The 24247-nt window shown below is 44.3% G+C and overlaps 1 protein-coding gene across 1 annotated transcript in view; it reads left to right on the top strand.

Annotated features, from left to right (window-relative positions):
• HPS5 (HPS5 biogenesis of lysosomal organelles complex 2 subunit 2) overlaps window positions 1-24247 on the top strand; it is a 484255-nt gene that overhangs the window by 251994 nt on the left and 208014 nt on the right. Inside the window, exon 10 of the mRNA XM_085648054.1 lies at window positions 14604-14782. Coding sequence (XP_085504180.1) covers window positions 14604-14782 — 179 coding nt within the window. The remainder of the gene's footprint in view (window positions 1-14603; window positions 14783-24247) is intronic.

Raw genomic sequence — 24247 nt, 5'->3', positions numbered from 1 at the left:
CGGTAGAGGAGGATTTCCTCCTAGACACCTTTTGAAGATGCACATAGGTCTACTGCCATCCTACCTATGTTAAAAGGGGTAATTAAACATGCACCGGAAGTCTTTAAAGACCCAGTCAGGGCCAGGGTCCTAAACCCCTGTATAGAGAAGAAATACAAAGCCGCCCCCACAGACCCTTCATATATTAAAGGCCCTGCACCATTGGATTCCCTAGTGGTATCCATAGCTAGGAAACGCTCCAATTCTCAGGCGTCAGGCGAAGCACCACCACCTGACAAAGAGTCCAAGCTCCTAGACGCGTCAGGGAAGCGCACTGCGTCGCAAGCCGCCAACATATGGCGTATCGCCAACACGCAAGCGCTATTGGCCAGATACGACAGGGCACATTACGATGAGTTAGGACCATCATGCACCATCTCCCTGAAAAATATAAGAACAGGGCCAATGAATTGATCCAAGAGGGAAAAATAATAACTAATACCTCTATTCGCTGTGCCCTAGATGCAGCAGATACAGCCTCCAGGGCCATAAACACCAGTGTCCTTCTACGTCGTCATGCCTGGCTCAGAGTTTCAGGTTTTAAACCTGAGGTACAAGCCTCTATATTAAATCCCCCATTCGACCAAGATCATCTGTTTGGCCCAAAAGTTGATGAAGCCCTCAAAGATGAAAAAAGATACTGACACGGCGAAATCCATGGGAGCCCTACAGTCACACACTCCTAGGCGCTCCTTTCGCCGCTCTTCCTTTCGAGGCACGGGCAGAGGCTACTCCTCGGATAGTGCATCCACGTCCTACAAATCCCCTCCTCAATCTACCTTCACAAAGGGTTATCAAAGAGGCGGATACAGAGGCAATAATAATAAGGGCAGAGGCAAAACAAATACCGCCCGCTCTGCCACACCTACTACCCAATGACTTTCCCCCGCTCCCTCCAGACCATTCCACTCCGGTCGGGGGCAGAATACAACATTTCCTTCACGTCTGGGAGACAATCACCTCAGACAAATGGGTGACACAAATTATTCAGTCAGGGTACTGCTTAGAACTAACATCTGCCCCCCCAAACATTCCACCCAGGCACCGCCCTATGTCTCAAGAACATACTGCACTGCTAAAACAGGAGGTGACCTCCCTCCTGCAAAAAGGAGCCATACAGCAGGTCCCCATAAATCAGCAAAATTTAGGGGTCTACTCCCTGTACTTTCTAATTCCAAAGACAGACGGGACTCTACGACCTATCCTAGATCTCAGACCTCTAAACTATTACATACACTCAGACCATTTTCACATGGTAACCCTTCAACAGGTTCTCCCACTTCTCTCCCAGAACGATTTTCTCACCACTCTGGACTTGAAAGACGCATACTTTCATATTCCAGCACACCGGTCTCACAGAAAGTACCTCAGATTTGTGGTGGACGGGCAACACTACCAGTTCAAGGTGATCCCGTTCGGGGTAATAACAGCACCAAGGGTCTTCACCAAGTGCCTAGCAGTAGTGGCTGCACACCTCAGAAGACAGCACATTCACGTCTTCCCGTATCTGGACGATTGGCTAATAAAAGCCACGTCCTACGAACAATACTGCATTATACCGCCGCTACAGTCCAACTACTCCACCAGCTAGGGTTCACGGTAAACCATCAAAAATCCATCACACACAAAACAATACCTTGGTGCCACCATAGACACCTCAAAAGCCATAGCCTATCCCAATCCTGCCAGGATTGCAAAGATACAGGCTCTGCGCCAAAAATTCATATCCCAACACTCTCTCCCGGCAAGAGTGTTTATGCAACTGATAGGGATGATGGCCTCTTGCATCTTCATAGTGCCCCATGCAAGACTCCAGATGCGTCCACTCCAAGAGTGCTTAGCGTGCCAGTGGAACCAGGCCCATGGTCAACTGGCAGATCTGGTGTTGGTAGACGGTCGCACCCATCGCTCTCTGCAGTGGTGGAACACCCCAAACCTTTCCAGAGGTCGACCGTTCCTGGACCCGGTCCAACAGATAATCCTCACAACAGACGCATCGCTCTCCGGCTGGGGAGCTCATCTGTTACATCTCACAGCACAGGGCACATGGACGCCACAACAAAAGTTACTCCACATCAACCATCTGGAGTTACTAGCAATCTTCCTCGCCCTAAAATCCTTCCAGACGCAGATTTCAGGCAAGGGAGTCCTCATTCGCACAGACAACATGACTGCCATGTACTACATTCAAAAGCAAGGGGGCACACACTCCACAGCTCTCTCAGCTAGCACAGAGCATGTGGAGATGGGCAATTCCACAAAACATCTTTCTCCTGGCCCAACACGTCCCAGGAGTCCAAAACACCGTGGCAGATCTGCTCAGCAGACAGACACAGCAGATCCACGAGTGGGAACTTCACCCACAAGTTCTTCACCCGTTCTTTCAGAAGTGGGGGCATCCACACATAAATCTATTCGCCACACACGAAAACAAAAAATGCCCAAGCTTCGCCGCCAGATATCCACACCCATTGTCCAAAGGCAATGCGATATGGATGAACTGGTCAAACAAATTTGCATACGCTTTTCCACCTCCCCCACTAATTCCATTAGTGGTGCGAAAGCTACAACAGCATTCCCTAACACTGATCCTAGTAGCTCCAACATGGGCCAGACAACCGTGGTACACCACGCTGCTGGAACTCTCAGTAGTACCACACCAAAAGCTACACCTCTCACCATGCCTCCTAACCCAGAACCATGGAGAGATCAGGCACCCGGACCCAGCTCAGCTCAACCTTGCGATCTGGCTCCTGAGCTCCTAGAATTTGGATACCTTAACCTTCCCCCTGATTGCATGAACATGATCAGGGAAGCTAGACGCCCTACTGCTAGGGCATGCTATGTGGCAAAGTGGAAAAGATTTGTTGTTTACTGCCACAACAACACAATCAATCCTTTAAATGTGTCCATACAGCACATCATATGTTATTTACTCCACCTACAAAGGTGTAACCTAGCATATACTTCCATTAGGTTACATCTCGCTGCCATTGCTGCTTACTTACAGAACAGGCAGCACCTATCACTCTTCAGAGTGCCTACCATCAAGGCCTTCATGGAAGGCCTCAAAAGAGTAATTCCACCCAGAGTGCCACCCTCACCGGTCTGGAATTTGAATATAGTTCTTACACAGTTAATGGGACCCCCTTTCGAACCATTACATAAATGTGAGCTCCAATTTCTCACATGGAAAATAGCTTTTCTAGTGGCCATCACTTCCCTCAGAAGGGTTAGTGAAATACCATCACTCACTATACAGGAACCTTTTCTCCAAATGCATCAGAACAAGGTTGTACTCCGCACCAACCCAAAGTTTCTACCCAAAGTCATTTCTCCATTCCATTTAAACCAGTCGGTAGAATTACCGGTCTTTTTCTCACAACCTCAAACTGTTGCAGAAAGAGCGTTACACACACTGGATGTAAAAAGGGCTTTACTTTACCTCATCCAACGCACACAACCTTTCAGGAAAACCAAACAGCTATTTGTCTCCTTCTCTCCACCACATAAGGGCAACCCTATTTCTAAATCAGGGATAGCTAGGTGGATTGTAAAATGCATACAGATTTGCTACCACAAAGCAAAACGAACGCTATTGGTTCCCCCTAAAGCCCACTCTACAAGAAAGATAGGGGCTTCTATGGCTTTTCTAGGAAACATACCACTAGATGACCTATGCAAAGCAGCCACATGGTCAACACCGCACACTTTCACAAAACATTATTGTGTAGATGTGCAAACCAAGCAACAAGCTAGCGTGGGCCAAGCTGTACTCGAAACACTGTTCCAAACTACTGCAACGGATGCCGGTGGTCGCCGCTAGGGTTGGGTACTGCTATATAATCTATGCACAGTGTATAATCTGCAGCTCATACGCCTCGAACGGAATATGCTACTTACCAGTATGCATCTGTTCTTGGCATGTAGAGCTGCAGATCTATACACGCCCACCCGCCTCCCCGGCTACCTGTATCCGTTCCAGTCTTATCTTATTTAGATACAACACACATGGGTTTCTTTACTGTTACCACTACGCTCCATCTTCACCTGCTGGCAAAAAACTATCTGAGGATGGAGCCGAAGCCCATGCGCAATACGAACCAAGGGAGGAGTCACTGAACTCGTGACTTCCAAAGACTTTCCAAGAGGAAAAACAAACTGCAAACATCCGGGCCCAACACCAGATGGCGAGGTATGCACAGTGTATAGATCTGCAGCTCTACATGCCAAGAACAGATGCATACTGGTAAGTAGCATATTCCTTGTGCTTAATTAGCAATACCCAGTTCGCAAGGACATTTGGGTAGCTCGTTTGTTGAAATAAAAGTGTATGCGGGCATGGCATACAGTGCCGTGTGCCATGTCGACTCTTCGGTTTTCTCTGCACCAACACGCAGCCTGCCATGTTGGTTTGCAGAGTCTTGGTGAGGTGGTATCTGCCGTGGCACAATTTGTGCTGCAGACCCAGAGGACCCCTCTTCAGTACCAGTGCCCTAGGTACAAGTGGTTGCTGAAGTTGTGCCAATTGTGGTCAGTTTTAGGAAAGAGATCTGGCTCTGATAACCCGGTGTGCAGGAACCCAGTGCACATTTAATTCGAAATCACATCATACACTAGACATAAAGTGGGGGCATACCATGACAGAAAAGTCTCTTTCCTACATCGGCCCCAGAGGATGGGGTCTCCGGGGCCTAGTTGAGACTCGGGGAGGAGGGCCACATGCCCCCTCTGCAGTAAACTATTTGAGGGTCCCCCCTTGGCCCTAGCCTACCCCAGGGGGTAATTTATCTCAATTGCTGAACCACTGCTAATTTGCTGTAAAATTTGTTAAAAAAATGTTTTCCTTCTTCATTTAAAATGAGGACCTATGGCCTATATTTTATTAAATATGTTAGTGTGCAGAACAGCCATATAAATTGCATCTTGTCCCCAAATCTAATTACAAAGTAAAGGGCTTGGCAATTGCAGAATTCTTTCATGTCACATATTGGCGTTTTTTGTTGAAATAGTTTGTAAAGTGTGGCTACTCGAGGAGTCAGGTCTTGAGATCCTTCCTGAATTGGGTCACGATGGGGATTGCTTGAGGTAGAGCGGCAGGGTGTTCCAGGGCTTGGCGGTGAGGTAGGAGAAGGCTCTTCCTCTGGTCGTGTGGATCAGTGGGACGGTGTCCAGGGCCAGTTGGGAGGATTGTGAGAGTCTGCTGAGTACGTGGAATGAGATGTGGTGGTTCAGATAGGCTGGTCCTGCGTCATGGAGGCGTGTGTGAGGAGCTTGAAAGTGATTATTTTGTTGACTGGGAGCCAGTGGAGTTCCCGAAGGTGTTTGGTGATGTGCCTGCGGTGGGATATGTTGAGACCAGTCAGGCAGCGGGTTTTGAATTTCTGTAGTTTCCTGAGGAGTATCTGGGTGACGTAGAGTGCGTTGTTGTTGAGTTTGCTGCTGAGTGCGTGCGTGGGTGACCGTCTTTCTGCATTCGGTGCGGATCCATCAGATGGTCATTCGAAGCAGGCGTGGAAGCACGATGAGGTGAAGGCGTTGATCTGGCGGTTTATTTTGAGCGAGGAGTCCAGTATGAGGCTGAGGTTTTGTGCAAGGTCCGTGGGTGTTCGGGGGGTTCCTAGTGCAGGACACCAGGTGTCCTCCCACGCTGAGGGGCTGAGATCCAGGATGAGGACTTCAGTCTTGTCTGAGTTGTGTTTGAGGCAGCTTTCTTTTATCCATTTGGCAATGGTCTTCATCCCACTGTGGAAGTTTATTCTGTCGGCTGTGGGTTCGTTGGTGAGGGAGAGGATCATTTGGGTGTCGTCGGAAATATTGAGTCCATGATTCCTGACGATGTCTACGAGTGGGGCCATGTAGTCATTGAAGAGGATGGGGCTCAGGTAGGAACCAATGGGCGCTCCGCAGCTGATCTTTGTGGGTTCTGAGAGGGTGGTTGAGAGGTCTTGAAGAATGAGGGCTGCTGTTTCGCCCCGGTTGAGTGGGGAGTGGATGTCGTCGGTGGTGGCGAGGGGTGCGGTCTCGGTGCTGTGGTTGCTTCAGAAGCCGTATTGGGAGATGTCCAGGACATGGTGGCTTCGATGAACTCTGAGAGTTGATTGTTGGTGGCCTTCTCGATGACCTTGGCTGGTAAGGGGAGCAGGGAGTTGGATCTGTAGTTCTTGAGGTCTGTCGGGTCAGCGGAAGGCTTTTTTAACAGGTGGTTGATATCTGCGTGTTTCCAGTCATCGGGGTAGGTGGCGGTCTCAATGGAGCAGTTGATGGTGCGGCGTAGCTCTGGGGCGATGAAGGTGGTGACTCTATGGAAGATGTGGTGCAGGCCTGGGTCTAAGGGGGCTCCGGAGTGGATGCTCTTCATGGTCTTGAGTGTGCTGTCTGTGGTGAGTGGTGTCCAGTTGAGCGGGGTCTGTTGGGATGCGGCGTTGTTGGGTGCCGTGGTGGCAGGCCTGGTTGGAGGGTCTTGGATGTCGAAACTGTCATAGATCTGCCTGATCTTGTGGTGGAAGGAGGCGCTGAGTTTGCTGCAGAGGTCTTGGGGAAAGTGGGTCTCGCTATTGGGCCTGGCAAACTCCTTGGCAATGGTGAAGAGTTACTTGCTGTTGTGTGTGTTGGCGTTAATTCTGTCTTGGAGGGCCGTTTTCGTTGTGAGACAGTGGCTTTCAAGGTTGTGTGGGCTTCCAGGATTTTGTTGTTCCTCCATCTCTTCTCAAGTCATCTACAGGTGGACTCGTGGATGGGCAGGAGTAAGCCAACTGGCTTTCTTGGAGTGTTGCTTGCCGAGTGTCTTCTTGCGGGGCGCCAGGGTGTAGGAACACTTGGAAATCCATGGTGAAGGTTGCATGCTGAGGTATTATTGTCTGTGGATGTCAGCGGTGTGGTTGTATTGAGGGAGGGGTTGAGGGGTTTTCTTCGGTGACTTTGTTCCAGCTACATCGGGGGGGGTGTTGAGTGCGCTGGTGTACTGGGGATTTGATGAAGACGAAGTGCACTCAGTGGTGGTCGTTCCAGAGGAGTTCGGAGGAGTGGCTGTAGGGGATATTTTCACAGGTGGAGAAGCCTGGGTCGAGCGTGTGTCCTGCTGTGTTGTTTTGAGAGGTGACTTGCTGCTTGAGTCCTAAATTGGTGAGGTTTCTCCAGAAGGGATATGGTGTTCTGGTCCATTGTGGTTGTCCAGGTGAAAGTTGAGGTTACCGAGTCGGATGTCTTTGGTGGATGCGAAAGCCTGTGGTGTGATGAAGGCGATGATGACATCGGTGAAGGGCGGGCGGAGGCCAGGAGGTCTGTAGACTAGGGTGCCCCGGAGGGTGGTAGTGTTTTTATTTATTTATTTGAGTTTTATATAGCCCTGGCTAGACCCGGAGGTATCAGAGCGCTTTAAATGAGGAAACCGCGTGTTACAAGTTGCAAAGGTTTCACAATAGTTACAGAATTAATAAATATACAATAATGGAGTAATTTAATTTACACGAAAATCAGGATCAGAAAGACCAGGGAAAGCTGGTAATCCACAGGAAGGAGAAGCAGCGGGGAAGAAAATAAGACAAATGTTCGAAGTCCGGCTGGGTAGGTGATGGCCATAGCGGTGTGCCAGAGCCAATCTCCCCTATAACTATTGGTGCAGCTCCACCGGGATTCGTCCATATATGCGTTTCAGGCTCCGCCAGAATAGAGTGAAGAACAGGAGGTGATCAAAAGTCTATAGTCCAAAGACGGTAGGTAGGAGCTGGCGAGGATGGCAGGATAGGAGAAGGAATGTGGTTTGGTAGCCATAGAATGAATAGGGGTAGAGAATAGAAGCCTGAACTTCAACAAAGATAAGTCCTCAATAGGCCACTCATGGGGACATTAAAGAAATTGAGTCTGGGCGCCATTTTAGAGTCAGGCAAGTCCCAGGTAAGGAGTGATGCTTAAGGGGGGACTGCTTAACCCCGTGACTCAGCCGTTTGTTTTGTCTCTTGAACTGAGATACTGAGGCTCTTGCCCTGGATCTGGAAGTAGAGGTGTTCCATGGTTGTCGTTCGGTCGTCCGAGTGGGTGGTCAGGCAGAGGGTGTTCTTGTGGACAGTGGTGATAGCTCCTCCTGGTCGGTCGATGCGGTCCTTGCTTGTGATCTTGTAGGTGTCGAGGATGGCGGTGGTGAAGTCCGAGCCAGAGCTGGGGTTTTTTCCAGGTTTCCGTGAGGAAGGTGATGTTGGGAGAGACTGAGTCGAAGAGGTCTCAGATTTCTGTGGTGAGTTTGTGGAGGGAGCGCGTGTTGAGGAGGATGCAGCTAAGCAGGTCGGGTTGGCTGGGCGGCGGGAGGAGCTGTAGTGCAGAGGCGGGCAGATTTAAAGATCCTTGGGTGTCCTTTGGTGACGCGAGGTAGCAGGCGGCGTGGTGTCCGGTGTTGCGGGTGACAAGGGTGCTGGCGTCGTATTGGTGGAAGGTCCGAGAACCAAAGTCTTTGGCACTAGTCGCGGTCCAGACGGGCGAGCCAGTGGCACCGCCATGCAACGGACACTACTAAGTATTGTGCGGGGGTGGCTGGATAGGTGGGAGGCGGGTAACACGGGGAACAGGAAAGTGCTACTGGAGGGAGGAGTGCCGCATGGGATGGCAGGGGCGAAAGCGGCAAAATAGCAAAAGTAAAGAAAGAGAAAAAAACGTAAAAAAGAGCGAAGGGATAGAAAAGAATCCAAGAAACGTAGAAAACGAGGGCTGCCCAGCAGCAGAGCAGAGACGCTGTACCACTTGATCACCAAGGATGAGGCGCAGGCAGGTGTCTGCGGGTGGAGGGGGGCCTTGAACCACTGACCCGATGGTCAGATGGTCAGCAGCAGGGAACTCTGACTTCCTGAATGGAGGTGCCCATGTGGTCTCTCTCCCTACTTTCACATCTTAACTGGTTGTTAATGTCTTCAGAGTTCCTCAGGGATCTACCCTTAGTCCTACGCTCCTTAACAATTACATGGCCCCCTTGGCAAAAGTTGTAGGATCGTTTGAAATTGAGAATCTTTCATACCCACTTCGTTTGGCATTTGACCAGAAAATAGAGCTCACTGAAGTTCGATTTGAAGACCATGCCTTCCGTGGCTTTGTGGATGAGACCATGTTTTCTCCAACTGAATGGAGCTATGAAGGAGGTTTTGCTTTGTGGAAAAGTGATACAGGCTTGGTCAGGTGATTGGTGGATCCCCTTTCCTGAAAAGTCAGTAAGAAATCTGGACTTCTTAATGGATGAGGAGCTTTCTATGGAAAATCATGTTAAAGCCATATTTGGCATACTTTGGCTTCTCAGGAAGGTGTTTATATGGCTACCTTTAGACTGTAGGTAACTAGCCGTCTGGATTGTGGCAATGCCTTGATGGTGGGCAGGAGCTCTGCCTTCAGTTGGCACTAAACTAGGTGGCCCATTTGGTTTGCCATTTACCTACAGATACCAGAATGCTTAATTCTCTGCACTGGCTACCTGTCTAGAAAAGGTATATTTTTAAACTCCTATGTCTCACACATAAGGCCTTGTACAGGATGGGCTCATTATATCTTCGATCCTGCGTAAGTTTCTATTTTCCAGCGAAGACCCTGAGATCTTCTGATCTGCTTTTACTGTTTCTTGTGGAATCCGAACTACCCACAATGGGGAATGTTCTTTACCTTTTATGGCTCCTCACTACTGGAACAAGTTACCTGTTCATATTCGCTTTTGTAGCGTTTTTCAGCTTTTTATAAAACTAATTAAAGCATGGCTTTTTAACATCACTTCATTGTAACTTCCAGGATGATACTTGTTGCTGCCTCCTCTTCTAGCGCCTGTGTGCTCCGTATGGACTGACCTATACTGAGCTATACTAAGTCCCTATAACAAAACATAATAGTGTGACAGGGTTCGTAAATTTATACCCTCTAATTAATAGAAACATTATATACACAAATTGAATCCATGTAAAGAAAAATAGGTATATCTGTAATCACAAGCCTGTGGCTGGTGGTGGTGGGGCTTGGACCTCAAGCCCTAGATTTCTTTGTGACAGGAAGCTACCCACCTTGCTCCTCTGCGCCCAGAGACGCTTACTAGATCCTGCTGGAGCTCCTGTCTGCGGCCGGACGAAGCTGGGCTGGGCCACCCCCCTTGGCAAGTCGCTGTAAAATTTCAGCGGTATGCAGGGGTGAGTTTATTGAAATCTCCTAAGTTTACTTGGCTTAAGAAGATTCTTTATGATAGGGAAACACAAGTGTATTGGTGGGGGACTTGCTATACAGCCACCTGCAAAAGTAATAAGCATTGTTAAAATGCTCCAAAAGGCTATAGGTGTAATAGCCACTGAAACAGAACTCACGGAGAAGAGATTATCACTTGCGGGTGGTGGTGAATACTCCTATTGTACCTATAATACCAACCCCTCTGAAAAGGTCATACAAAATTGTAGCTTCTACTGAAATTGATAATGCCTGTAATCAAGATATCACACCAAATAGGCCCCCCATAGTTGCTGCCATGGATGAAGGGAAGAACCCACAGGATCCACTCCAACATGGGTCTAAACCTAATTGGGTTACTTCCATTAAGCACCTCTCTAATGGTGCTGTATCGACGCTTACACTGCCTGTTAAATTCAAGGCTAAAACATGCAGAGGTGCCCAATTAAAAGGAGGGTAAAGGTCAGTCGCACCCAAACTGGATTGGCTAGATGATTTCATGAGTGCTGTGATGGATCAACTCAAAGGGTTGATACGTTTAGAACTTACCCCACATCTAAATAAAATAAATGTCCTTGAATCTTGGGTAATCTCTATTACCAAAGCCAATCTACATTTAGAATGCCACCAGCCAGAAGCCACATCCTCTCACATAGCATCGCCTGCAGGAGATGGTATCCCCGGGACCTCAAAATCCCTTGCCCATGGAAGTAATGCAGACACATCCCAGGGCTTGGAGAATGCAGGGGTTTGCATTGTAACTACCATACGATTGACACCTTCCACCGAGATCCTCAAGGCACTTCAGCAAGAAGTAAAGTGGCAGACACACTTCCCCTTGAAACCAAGGACCTTGTGACAATTGATCTGCCTCCAGAGGCGTGCCCTTATGTGGTTGTGATGACTGGGGTTCCTGGTTTAAGGGGTGGGCTGAGGGAAACTCACACAGAATTGAGCAATAAGTGCCACAATTGGTTGGAAAATGTGTAGGAACTTTACAACCTCGATGCCTAGTAATATTCTGTTCACTTGGCATGTGGGGTGGCTTGGAAAGGGGGCAAAGGACATTCCCGAAGACCGTGTGGTTATTGATTTCAGAGATCCAGCAGTTGTTTATAAATTGTTATGCAATGGTGGCTTTGGACATACAAGGTGCTCTGGGGTAAATCCAAATCCTCTGGATTATTTCTATAAGCCCCCCCTTGGAGCCCCTACCGAGGTTGGCCCTAGCTGCCAAGCACCTTCCTCCTTTGTGCGCCACGTACCCTAGTGTTCATCAGCCCCAGTTAGGAGAGTTGTATAATATTTCAGTGTACAACAGGTTCGACCCCCTGGACCTTGTTGATTGACTTGAAGGAAGCAGTTGATATACTCATGGTATGCATGTCAACGTACTTAACAGGGTAACATATAGGAAGGAGATGCATGCATGTTATAATGGTTATAATTTTGCTGGCAACCTTAGCATCCACATCCCAAAGAGACCCTAACAGTAATAAGAGCCCCTATAGTTGTAGCTACTGAGGCAGGGGCTTCTACCAATTCATATTTGGGGTTCAGAACACAGTCTCACGCTAATTCTGCAGATTTTAAAATGGTAAACATCCTAATAGTAACGTTTTTTTGTTGCATTCTACTGCAGTGAAGTTTCATCATCTTGTTGTCCTGAGAGTTTGGCTGTGAATATTAAAAGGATTACAGCCCATACTTGCTACCCACTCATGGGTGAAATTTATTAAGCACAATCTTATCCTGACATTTTAGTAAACTTGTTCTTCCTGTTTCTTGATGGATGTCAACTATTTGCCATTAATGGCTTTCCATCACTGACCAAGAAGAAACCAAACTGGGAGCTTTTAGGCTAATTTAAATATTTTTGTCCTCTTCACTTGCTGTATTGGATACTGCTTTAAACAATATTCATTATATCAAACTTCTGGCGCCCCTCTTTACGGACACCCTACCTATTGTCTTCTGTAATTTGTGCATCATTTACTGCTTGAATGTCTTGAATATGTAAACCTTTTGTACCACTTTGTTCTTCGTTGCGCCCAACACCACTGCTGTATATACCACATCACGTGCCACTTGCGCCGTCACAAACTTCACGAGCACTTGTGCACAGTATGCTGTTGGTTAAATGTCTATTAATGTAACGCAGTGCTATCTTACCATGTGCTTGTACATATGATGTTTAATATGTTCAACATGTTTTAATTGATTCTAATACAAAGCAACCTTTACATGCATACGTCTACCTGCTTTTTACCCAATTTGGCATTGCAAAATATTTGGCTACATGAGTTTGTGGTCAAATTGAGTGCCTGTCAAGATCATTGGAAAAAACAACTAAGGTTCCTTTTTCGGGATTGAGCTTTGTTTGAGGGCTTGTTCACAGTGCCAGTGCTTATGCTGGAGGATCAGGCGCATGTAAATAGGGATGTACTCACTGGTTAGAAACTGTTCCTAAAAGAGAAAGATATAACATACTAGGTTACATATAACAGAAGTTAGAAAGTAGACTCTATATGTGCTCCCAGTCAGATGAAGAAGGGGGAATTTCTCCTTTAGAAATTAGTGCCCTCACACACTTGCGAGTGTCATGCTTCATCATCGGGCGTTGCTCCTCGTGGGGGTGGCGCTGCTGTCCTTCATGGGCCCCGTGAGAGGGCTCTTTGTCGGAGATCTTTTAGGAGACGCCGCAATTGTGCATGTGGGTGTGACAAATGACCCAAATGTTATTTTATAATCTGTGAATTCTGGCTCTCTAAATCCCTTTTATCTCTGATCTGACCTAACACTCGTCTTTGATGAGATTATCTTTGTGGTCACCACAGCACTAACTATAAAATGTAAATTGACAGCCTATACTCGTTGAAAAATAGACTTTCAAATGACAAAAACTGTTGGTATTCTAAATATAATCTTTGACATTTTGAAATTTTGCACCCGCCCTCGAGAGAAAGTAAGAAGTGCGTAAATATTATTAAAGGGTTCAGATTGGGGCTCTTCAGGCATATTCTTAGTTTTCCTAAAGGCTGTCCCTGTCAGACTCTTCTGTCTGTGATGGAGGATCATGTTGAGCTACTATGCATTTTGTCTTATCTTTGTGTATGTGATCATTGCACACACAGCAATATTTGGAAGCTAGTCCACACCAAGGCGTTAGTGCCTGTAGTAAACCATTACATTAATCATGGTATATCTTATTTATGCTAGGGTAAGCAGGTTTCAGTCAGCTGCAGGGAAAATCAAGAACCTTAACTTTTAATGATTGTCTAGCGTGAAACAGTTATAAATAAACAATTTGTAGATTTTCTGGCTGAAAGCATAGGCTATGTATGGTTTCCTCAACTGATAAATTGGTGCTCAAATCTCCTGTAGTTTTTTATTGTATATAGACCTTTAATTTACTTACTGAATATATTTAGGGGCGTTTTTGCTTTGGATGTATTTGTTAAATGATAATTAGCTGTTGATGCTGTAATCATTAGGGGTGGGTGGAACTCGCTTAGTTTCACTCTGCGGAATTCCGAGGAGTTACCTAAAAACTCAGCGAGATTACTTGGAGTTCTGTGAGCGGCAGATTTCACCTACATTGCACAGCTGGTGCCGATTTTTAGCGCTAGGAGCTTGTCCCATGCTGTAAATCCGTGCGCACTGCACCACATGCTGTGCCAGAGGGTGCTGCTTCTTTTTGCCGCTTAAGTAGATTTTCTCCTTGTGCAACAGCTTTTTCAACACGAGCAGTAGCAACCTGCCGCGATCGTCCATGTTGAAAAATCTCGCTATGAGGTGGTCTAGCACTTTATTTTCTTTCTCATGCAATACAAAGCTGCGCCACGCTGCGGTTGGTGCCGTTTTTCTGGAATTCCGCTCTCCAAGCGGAGTGAGCAAAACTCTTTGAACTCTGCCGAAGGAGCAGAGTTTACATATCACGTTAGCAGCAGATATTTTTTAATGCAAACTATTTTTATGCTATGTTTTATATTGTTTTAAACCAAATAAACATCTAGTGACTGATTTGTATATAGTACTCGTTCGCTCTCCAAGAAGCTGTTTCCACGTGGACTTTCATTCCCTGTTGCTCCCATCTTGGCCCTTTTCACTTGAATCACTTTGCCATGCTTGATTTAGCACAAGCTTTACATTGTTTATGCCTGTATCTTTTTCCATTTACCATTCTAGAGACTCTTGATTGTGTGCAAAACATGGCAGGGTTGAATGAGCATTGGGTTATAAATAAACTTTGCAGACATAAGTCTTCAGCTACTGCAGTATTCCTGGGGTGGGAGCCTAAGTGGTTACATGAAGAACATAGAATACCTTTACCTGCTATCTGGAGTACCTACTAAGACTGTGCATCTGTGTTGTTTTTGCTTTAGATATCCAGGATATTTGTGTCTTTAAAAACGAGCTATTTTGCCTTCACACTGATGGAAAAGTCTCTCATTTTTCGCTCATGCAAGTGGAGCGCTGTATTGACCGTCTCCTAAAGCGGGGCTTCTGGACTATTGCTGCAAGAGTCTGCTGTCTGTTCCAAAATTCTATTGTTTCCAGCAGAGTAAGTAGAAGATGCACATTCAATCTTTTGCGTGCAGTATATCACAAATGTATCCATCAGTACACTTCTGGTATTTTGATTTTGCTTTGGAGCCTAGAGGATGAGTTACATTTTTAAGTTGTACTTACAAAAATTTAGCCTGGCATCATGAAAGCATTGAGTAAAATCTGTGTATATGTGTGTATATAGTGTAACTGGTTATCCACATTAACGGATGCCTCAGTATCATTCAAGTTGTAACCAAATCCTTTGCATCCTTAAAGTCCATGCTTAGGTTGGAAATTTAGCACACCCTGCAGAACTACACTATACTCCTACTTCTGAAAACTGTGAAAACAGAACTTTAGAAACAAATAGGTATCTCTCTAAGGAGTAGAAGTTAGAATGTTATGATTGTTTTTTACATGTACTAAGCAGTGGGTATTATGATGCCCTGATTGGTGTTCACATAGAGTACATTAGAACATACCTAGGTTCCTAGGAAAGAAAAAAATAGAAGTAAACAATAAACTTAACTCTACTACGAATGATTGTTAAAGGGCCTGCTGAAGAGAAGAGTATTCTAATATTATGCCGTCATGTGAGCAGTTAAATGATTTACAGTTGTGATCCGTCTAGAAAATAACTAATGCCAATCTTGATTTTTTTTAAAAAGTCTTTTTTTATTTTTTTTATTTTTTTGCTGAGAGGACACGTTCATCCATACAGTGGCGGTAGAATCAGCTAGTACTGATTACCATCTAGATTCTGGGGCCTTGTTGGTTTTCTACACTCATGTTTATCACAGCACTTTCCAAAGTGAATAGGACTGGGTAATATGTGAAGAATAGCAAGTCAGTGTTTCTTTTTTTCCTACTTTAAGTGTACATGTATGTGTTGCAAATGGATTGGACTGTTGTAATGTTCTTTTGGTATAACCTTTTAGCCTACTCCTAGCATTCGTGGATATTGTTGATGTTTGAGATGCTTTGGAGACTTCATTCCAAAGCTGGATGTTGGGCTTCCCCTTGTTTTGTCAAATGGCATTAAAACTGGGTGTCTTGTGCATTTTTGAAGGGTGGCCTAAAGAGGTCTACTGGTAACAGTGAGTAGCTGGTACATGTTGTAGGCATTTGGGCCAAAGTGATTGGAGACATTGCAGTCCGGAGGGTGGCTGACAGCTGCATCTGATAGTAGAGGCTCACAGGATGCAGGAGTCCCCTAAAAGGAGGAAATTGAGTTGGTGTCTGGGCAGAATTAAATGTATTGGGTGAAGTGCTGGAAGTGGGCAGCATGGCAGAGGAATATGTTTGCTAAGCTAGTGCTACAGCAAAGTGTTTTCATAGTTTGAAGACCTATATACTCCCTGGGCCACTTGCCCTCAGCATGCAGATCTCTCTCCCAGTTATACCAGGTCGGAACTGGTGAAAGAAAAGAGAGCCATAATGTTAAGTCAGTAATAATATTAAATCCAAATGGGGAAGGACCATCGCACTCCCATGTACTTATGTTATTACGATTGGTGTTATGGTCATTGGTGCCAATTGGTAAATCCTCCCGAGTATGAGGGTGAATTCAATTAATGGTTTGCGTTGCTCCCTTGACGGTAGGACGTCCCCAATTGCACTCCTTTATGTTTCAATAAAGTATTCATTCTTTTATATTATTTTCCAAATCAATTTTATTCATTGTTGTTTTTTAATCCTTTATATCATATTACTTTCTCCAGTAGTACAGAGATGAGTTCTTTTTACACATTTAATGATTTATCATGCCCAATGCATTTCGGGCTCTGCCCTTCATCAGGGGATTATTATCTGTAAACATAGAGGATATTTTCAGCATAGTACCATAAAAGTTGGTGTAAAAACATTTGCATTGTGACATAATGTTAGTTATCAATCTTGTGCATGTCCTTCATACGTACGGTTAGCCAACTGGTTGGTGATAGTCCGGTGTTCTTGATTCAGTATTAAATGTTAACATGTTAAAAGTTGTGATGTGAACTGATGCGAAAAGAACCGAGGTGAAAAAGAATGTGGTAATGGCGAATCTATGTATCGTAGTGACGGTAAGTGAATACGGACAATTAGGTAAATTTACACTTAACGATATCTTGGTGTAAACTAATACGGAGTGAACTGGGGTGAAAAAAGGATACAATTGTGACGGTAAATGAAAATGAAAAAATCGGTAATTTTGCAGTTGGTTACAGCGTGATATAAAAGCAGTAAGTAATGCTCGTGCTTTTGAATAGTGCGCTCTTTTTCACAAACCTCAATGACGCTTTCTATTTTGAACGTCGGTTTTCATCATCGATTAAGCGACTCTGTATAAGATTTGTAAAATAGGCATACTGTTGGCTGAGCTGAGTAAAAATACGTACGAAAATAGTGCTAACCACAATTTTGTATTCTCCTACCTTGCTGCGAAGACCTGGAACTCCCCACCTCTACATCTCAGGCAATCACATTCACTGCCTCAATTCACGAAGGACCTCAAGACCTGGGCCTTCCACTGATTTGCAGAAACCCTAGCACTTTGAGACTCTAACGGATGATTAGTCATGCTTTATTAGAACCCTGATTGATTAATTGAGAGTCTGACGATGTTGGCCAAATTGCAGCAAGTGACGACTTTCACTTGGACCATGCTCAAGTATGCTGCGCCACCTTCCAGTGGGGCACCTGCTTGCCCCATAGAGCCTTCAGGACCTTCAACCGTTTCTCTGTCAATGGCATTGATGTCAATCATTGTCATTCAGAATTGTCCAAATGACATTTTGGTGCCGAGTGCACCCACCAGTTGCTATGGCATGGTTGCTGGTACCATGCTCAACACCACTGGTTCCAGTTCTGTCGTCAGCTCCTTGCGCCTTTCAGATGCTGTTCATTTTGACCCCGGTAAAGGAGCAGTTCAGTTCTTCTTTTGAGTATGACCCTCTCTGCTGGGCTTTGCTGCATGTTCCATATCTCACCAGCATTGATGCCCTCTTCTGCTTTTTGCATCCAGATGCCCACCCTAGCTCCTCATACTGAAGATGCCAGTAGTGAGCTGGGTATTCTCCCCATCCTCGCACTTAACGGATGAAGGTCTCTACTTCAATTTCTATAAAGCCTGTGGGCGGAACATGTTTCCTGAACTTGAACTGGAGGGTCTTTCTTGCACCTTACTGGAGTGGTTGTCACATTTACATTAGTTATTTGTAAGGATGCTAAAGTACTGGAACTTCCAATTCTGGTCAAGTATTTCAGGGTTAACTCTATCAAAGAAACATTTTACTGCCATTTTAAATAGCATCTCAAGCAATTTACATTATATATATATGCATGTGATCAAGGCTCTACGGAGCTGAAACGCGTTATGGCGACGGTGAAATAAAGATTTTTTAAGCACCAAGTTGGGATCCGTGTCCGTTACTCTGGAGAAAGCAAACAAGGAATCTTCAACGGCTACAACGTGATATATATATAGATATATATATATATATATCTATCTTATCTTTACTCCGCCACCTTCCGCTGTCTTGAACAGACGAATGCAGACCCAGGAATCAGTGCAAATTTTTCTTTATTGAGGAATGCCCTGCACCTCCGCCATTACGCGTTTCAGCCTGCCAGAGGCCTTGATCACATGACACGCCATGGGAGTGCCCTCACCAACTTAAAGTGCTAGTGTAAATCACATGATACGGATGTTGGGTAACTATGGAAAACATACTATTACTAACATAGTCTGTCTTCTCAACCCCAGTTGTCGTAAAATTCATTGTATAAATACAATAATTTATCAACATCATCCAATACACATCAAAATTATTTAAACACAATAATCATGTTAATACATAAATAATCAGCGTTTAAAAACGGACTGGCAAATGCATCATTAAAATCAATATAGTGGTAAAACTTCAATATAATGATAAAAGTTGCATCAATTGATCATTTCAGATCAACGAGTTGCAATGTCATCAATAAAAATTGTAAATTGGGGACATTAAGTTTGAACTCCTATGTGCCTGTGTCCATTAAGATGACTTTATATGTTTTTTGATGAGTGGGTTTGTTTTTAGAATACTGCCCAAGGGGGCCATGATTACCTAGTCCAACCCCTATCAAAGTGCTTGTGCCTAAAGTGCAAATGATATTATCATGCTAAATCACAGCCGTGATTTAGTCAGTGCAAGTGTTCAATAATAAATAAAGTTCAGTGAAATCTAAAATTAATGTCAGCAGCAGCGATCTATCAGTTGTTATAAATAAAGACAATATATAGAACCAGGTGTAGTTTAAGAACAATTATAGACAGTTGTAAAAGTCCTAACTGGAGTTAAGACCAGATGGTGTTTTGCTGTCTAACTCCAATATATAACTCGTTTCAAGTCTCCTGAGCAGTGCCTCCTGGGTTCCCTCCCCTCCTCAGGGGAAGGATTAGATCCACCACATAATATTTCAAATCCTCCAGTCTCCTGTTTTGGAATTCATTAAAATGCAGTGCAACCGGGTAGGTCACATTGTTATTAGTGATGGCCCTTATGTGCTGGAGTATTCGTTTGTGGACCTGCAACTTGGTGCTACCCACATATTGCAGGCCACACGAACACTCCAGCACTTATACTGCAAATTCCGTTTTGCAGTTGAGCATTTTAGTTATCGCACTGGTTTGGGCTTGAAAGGCGTTACGTATGAAGATTTGTTACTTCCATATTTACAAGCCCTACATGAGGTACATTTATAGAACCCCTTCCTAGCACTTAGCCAGCTTTTACTTGTCCTCACCTCAGGACTACTGCTAACTAATGAATTGCTCATTGAAGGGGCTCTCCTAAACGTAATGTTGGGAGATTTAGTGAGCCGACCTCCAATAATAGGGTCATTTTGTATTAAGGGCCAATTGCTGTTGATTATCTTTTGTAAGGAGTTGTGTTGCTGGCTGTAGGTTAATATCAGTTGTGTAGGTTGATCAGATTGATTTTCTTTAGGTATCGCAGTATCTTTTGGGCTTTTATTAATCAGTGCCATTGCTCCATCGATTTTATTTACTTTTTAATGGCACTATTAAGCACTACCTCAGAGTACCCTCTTGCTCTGAATCTGACCTTGCTTTCAAATTGAGCTTTGTGACATTCAGAGTCTGTACTACAGATCCTGCATATCCGCAGCATTTCCCCATAGGGAATGCTGTGGATCAGATGTTTGGGGTGATGACTCGAGGCGTGCAATACCGAATTGCCCGCTGTGGGTTTCCTGTGCATTTTGGTTTCCAATTTGTTGTTCTCAATATAAACTTCTACATCCAGAAAAATTATAGATTTTTTGCTCATTTGAGCCGTGAACTCCAAATTCAAATTATTGACATTGGTTTGTTCGATAAAGTTTCAGGCACTTTCATCATTTCCTTTCCAAATTACGAACAGATCATCAATAAATCTGTACCAACAGATAACATGCTTTAAAACAGTTTCACCATGAGTTGCCATGAGGATCCGCTCCTCCCAGAACCCCATATGCAAACAAGAATAGCTCAGGAAAAACAAGCCCCATGGCAACCCCTCTTACTTGTTGAAACACTTGATTTTGAAATGAGAAATTGTTGTTTTCCAGACACATTGTAATCATTGTGCTCAACATCTTATTATGCATGTACATATACATTGGTTTGGTACTCAGATAATGCTCAACAGCTTTTACCCCATCTTGATGGTGTATGCTGGTGTATAAACTTGTGACATCCAGGGACAAGAGTATGAAATCCTCCTCCCTCCAAATTTCGTTTAACTTTCTTAGGAAGTCTCCTGTATCCTGTACGTATGATGGTAGTTGCCTCGCGGGCTCTTGGAGGAACGAATCAATGTACCGTGAAGCATTCTCATCAGACTTCCTTGGGCCGAAATGATTGGCCTCCGTGGTGGTTTGCATAGTCCCTTATGTATTTTAGGTATAATGTACACCACAGGGATTACTGGATGGTCTGTCTTCAAAAATTTAAATTCATCCATAATCAGTAATCACGCTGTTTTCCATGCCAGCAGTCTACTGTAAAATTTGTGCCATTTATTCTTGACAACTTGTATGGTGCTTCTTTTATAGCAATCCCTGTTGTTCAGATGATTGAGGGCTTCCTCCATATAAAGGTCCCGTGGCCAAAGCACCACATTGCCCCCCTTGTCAGATTGACGGACAATAATCTTATCATCTGATTGTAATCTCTTCATAAATTGATAGTACAGGTTTGCTATATTTCTTTGGGGCATTAATAGTTGGTAGGTGCAGTTTTTTCAATTCAACCGTCACTTTGTCATTAAATACATCAAGGTTGTCCTTCATCATAATCGGACAGAAGGTAGATTTGGCTTTAAATTAAGTCTTTGTTGTACCTCCCAGCAGTGGATTATCTTGACTGGCAACCACTTCACTTTCTGTTTCATCATGGTGTTGCTCCAGATCTCTTAAGAGCCCTACGTCACCTGCTGTCAAGACTGTGGGGCTGCCAGTTACTGCCATTGATGCTTCATTGGCTTTATGTTTTTGCGTGCCTTGCATCAGATAACATTTCCGCAGTTTCAATTTCTGCACAAACTTAAATAAATCCACGTGCGTTTCAGCATAATGAAAGTTGGATTTAGGGCTAAAAGATAACCCCAGTGCCAGAATCTTCCTCTCATCCTCACTTAATGTTGTTTTTGTTAAGTTTATTACAGTTCGCAAGTCCACATTTGATATCATTGGCACTACTTGCGCCTCAATCCCCTGTTGTCCGGCTTTCTGTTTGTTTTGCCGCTGTTCGGAATGCTGGCGTCTTGCCAGTCGTTTTTGATTCCTCCGCTGCTTGATTTTACATTTTGCACACGTGGGCGTAGCATCTGCCTCCTGTCTTGCCAGAGGTAGTCTACTTCCTGCGCAAGCGATGGCTTTTGAAACCCCAACGCGCTACTTGATCCTGGTTGGTCTGTTTCTGACTTGCTCTCCACTGCCGAGCTGAGTTCAGTGTCCGATGTCTCAACCTGCGCATTGCCGCCTGCTTGTGATTTTAAAGGGACACTGTTCCTATTGGCTGGTTTGACAGAGTCATATTTCTTAGTAAACACGCAGCCCTGTTCATAGTCAAGCTTAATCGCCCTGAAATTTGAAAGCCCTGTGCTTCTTTATAATATCCTCTTCTTTTTGTAAACGTGTCATCATGTCATCTTGCAATTTCTGCAAAGCCTCCGTCACTTCCAATTTGCTAATTACTTCATTGATTTTATACATTTTAACCTGAAGCGCCGCCCGGTCACTGATGTCATACTTTACCAAAATCTGGACTAATTTCCTCGAGAATTCCAAGTTACTATTAGCCCACTCTGCCAACATAAGTGAATCGGGGTTCTCGCAGCTCGGGGCTAACATGATTCTTAGACCCCTTGGGATCCTTCCCACCTCTTAATATCGTGACAGGGATTTATTCTCCCACCACTTCGATTGTTCTGTTCGCATCAGTTTCTCTAATTTCTTGAACAATTCTTTAGTACTCTAATTACCAGCTGATACCGCGCTAAGTTGCGAGCTAATTAACATTTCCCCGCTTGGAGAGTTGTCAAACCTTTCACATGCTGCTGCCGCCTCGCGACTCCGTAGCGTGTCAGCGGACATGGTGCAATGTTATGGGCAGTGTTTCAGTAAGGTACTAGCAATCAGGTGGTTTACCGCTGCTCGTACCTGTCACACTCCTTCTCCGGACTCTCCGCAAGTACTTTACTGGGGAGACTCCTGGCGTTGCTCGCGTCTTCCGACACAGAGCATAGTCTCTGTCTTCCACTCCTGTGGTAGGTCTGTTTTGCTGTCCGGGGGCTGCTACGGCTCTTCCTTTCGGGAGAAAAAGTTTTGATCTCCGGCGACCCGGAAATGCGCTTCTTGCCGTTCAGCCCTTGTGTTGAAGGAGGGGTCTGCGTGTACCGAGGAAGCTTGCTCGGTATGTATATCTCTTTACTCCGCCACCTTTCGGTTTCTTGAATAGACGAATGCAGACCCAGGAATCAGTGCAAATTTTTCTTTATTGAGGAGCGCCCTGCACCTCCGCCATTACGCGTTTCAGTCTGTCAGAGACCTTGATCACATGTCACGCCATGGGAGTGCTCTCACCAACTTAAAGTGCTAGTGCAAATCACATGATACGGATGTTGGGTAACCATGAAAAACATACCATTACTAACATAGTCTGTCTTCTCAACCCCAGTTTTCTTAAAATTCATTGTATAAATACAATAATTTATCAACATCATCCAATACACATCAAAATTATTTAAACACAATAATCATGTTAATACATAAATAATCAGTGTTTAAAAACGGACTGGCAAATGCATCATTAAAATCAATATAGTGGTAAAACTTCAATATAATGATAAAAGTTGCATCAATTGATCATTTCAGATCAACGAGTTGGAATGAGATAACCCATTCCATACATAAATAAGCATCTCGTATATAAATACATGTGATTCAATGCTTAAAAAATGCAATGTCATCAATAAAAATTGTAAATTGGGGACATTAAGTTTGAACTCCTATATGCCTGTGTCCATTAAGATCACTTTATATGTTTTTGGATGATTGAGATTGTTTTTAGAATTTATATATATAATGTAATCTATATGTAATCTATATGTATTTTTACTATGAAAATGAATTTGGTTGTTACCCGGTCTGTCCCGTTTTTCCCCCTCTTCAGTATAGTAGCCCCCTCTGTGCCCCCTGTATTTCATCCACACTCCCAATATCTTTTGATGTTTGAGAGGGCACTCTTGAGCCTTGTAGATTTGTCTTTCCGTAATTCAGCAGTGTTTTATACCTTTCACGCATCATGACTTGATCTTGAGAATGGAGAGTAAATAAAATTTTCCTTTTTGTGTCATGTAGAGCTTGGTGCTACCTGTCAGACATGTGAGTTCTGGCCTAACCACTTCAAGACATGTAGCAATTAGTAATACATTTGGCTGACCTTGTGTAACTGGTTATATCCGTTGCTCATAATGCAAACCTGAACCAACGTGACCCATGGTCAAAAACTAAACAGTTATGCTCTTCCCATAAATACGCAAGGCCAGCACAGAAGCTGTGAAATGTTGTATTTAAATTTTACATTAGGGATAGGCCTTTCTGGATATGAGCCTTTATATCTAGATAGGAGGTATTAAAGTATGTTTTTAACTTTGTTTCCAGAAGAATATTTATTCATATAGTTGGTAGGAAATTGTCTCTAGTTTTGTAGATGTACTAGGTGAATTGGATGTTGACCAGTTCCTAAGTTGGAGGAAGAGAATACCTTTCATTTCAGTGTAATTATTTTAGGGGCAGTCCAAGTAGGACCCAGTTTCCTAGAAAAGAGAAAATAAGGTCTTCCTTTAGAGAACTGCTAGTATGTCTTGCTTTCCTCACCCTTTTCCCTCTCTTTGATATGACCAGGAGATGACCTAGATACTTACTCTACACTTTCTTTCTCAATCCA

The sequence above is a fragment of the Triturus cristatus genome, chromosome 3_2, assembly GCF_964204655.1.
Source record: "Triturus cristatus chromosome 3_2, aTriCri1.1, whole genome shotgun sequence".
Lineage (NCBI taxonomy): Eukaryota > Metazoa > Chordata > Amphibia > Caudata > Salamandridae > Triturus > Triturus cristatus.
Note: the sequence above shows the minus strand (reverse complement) of the source record. Positions and strands in the feature narration are given on the sequence as shown.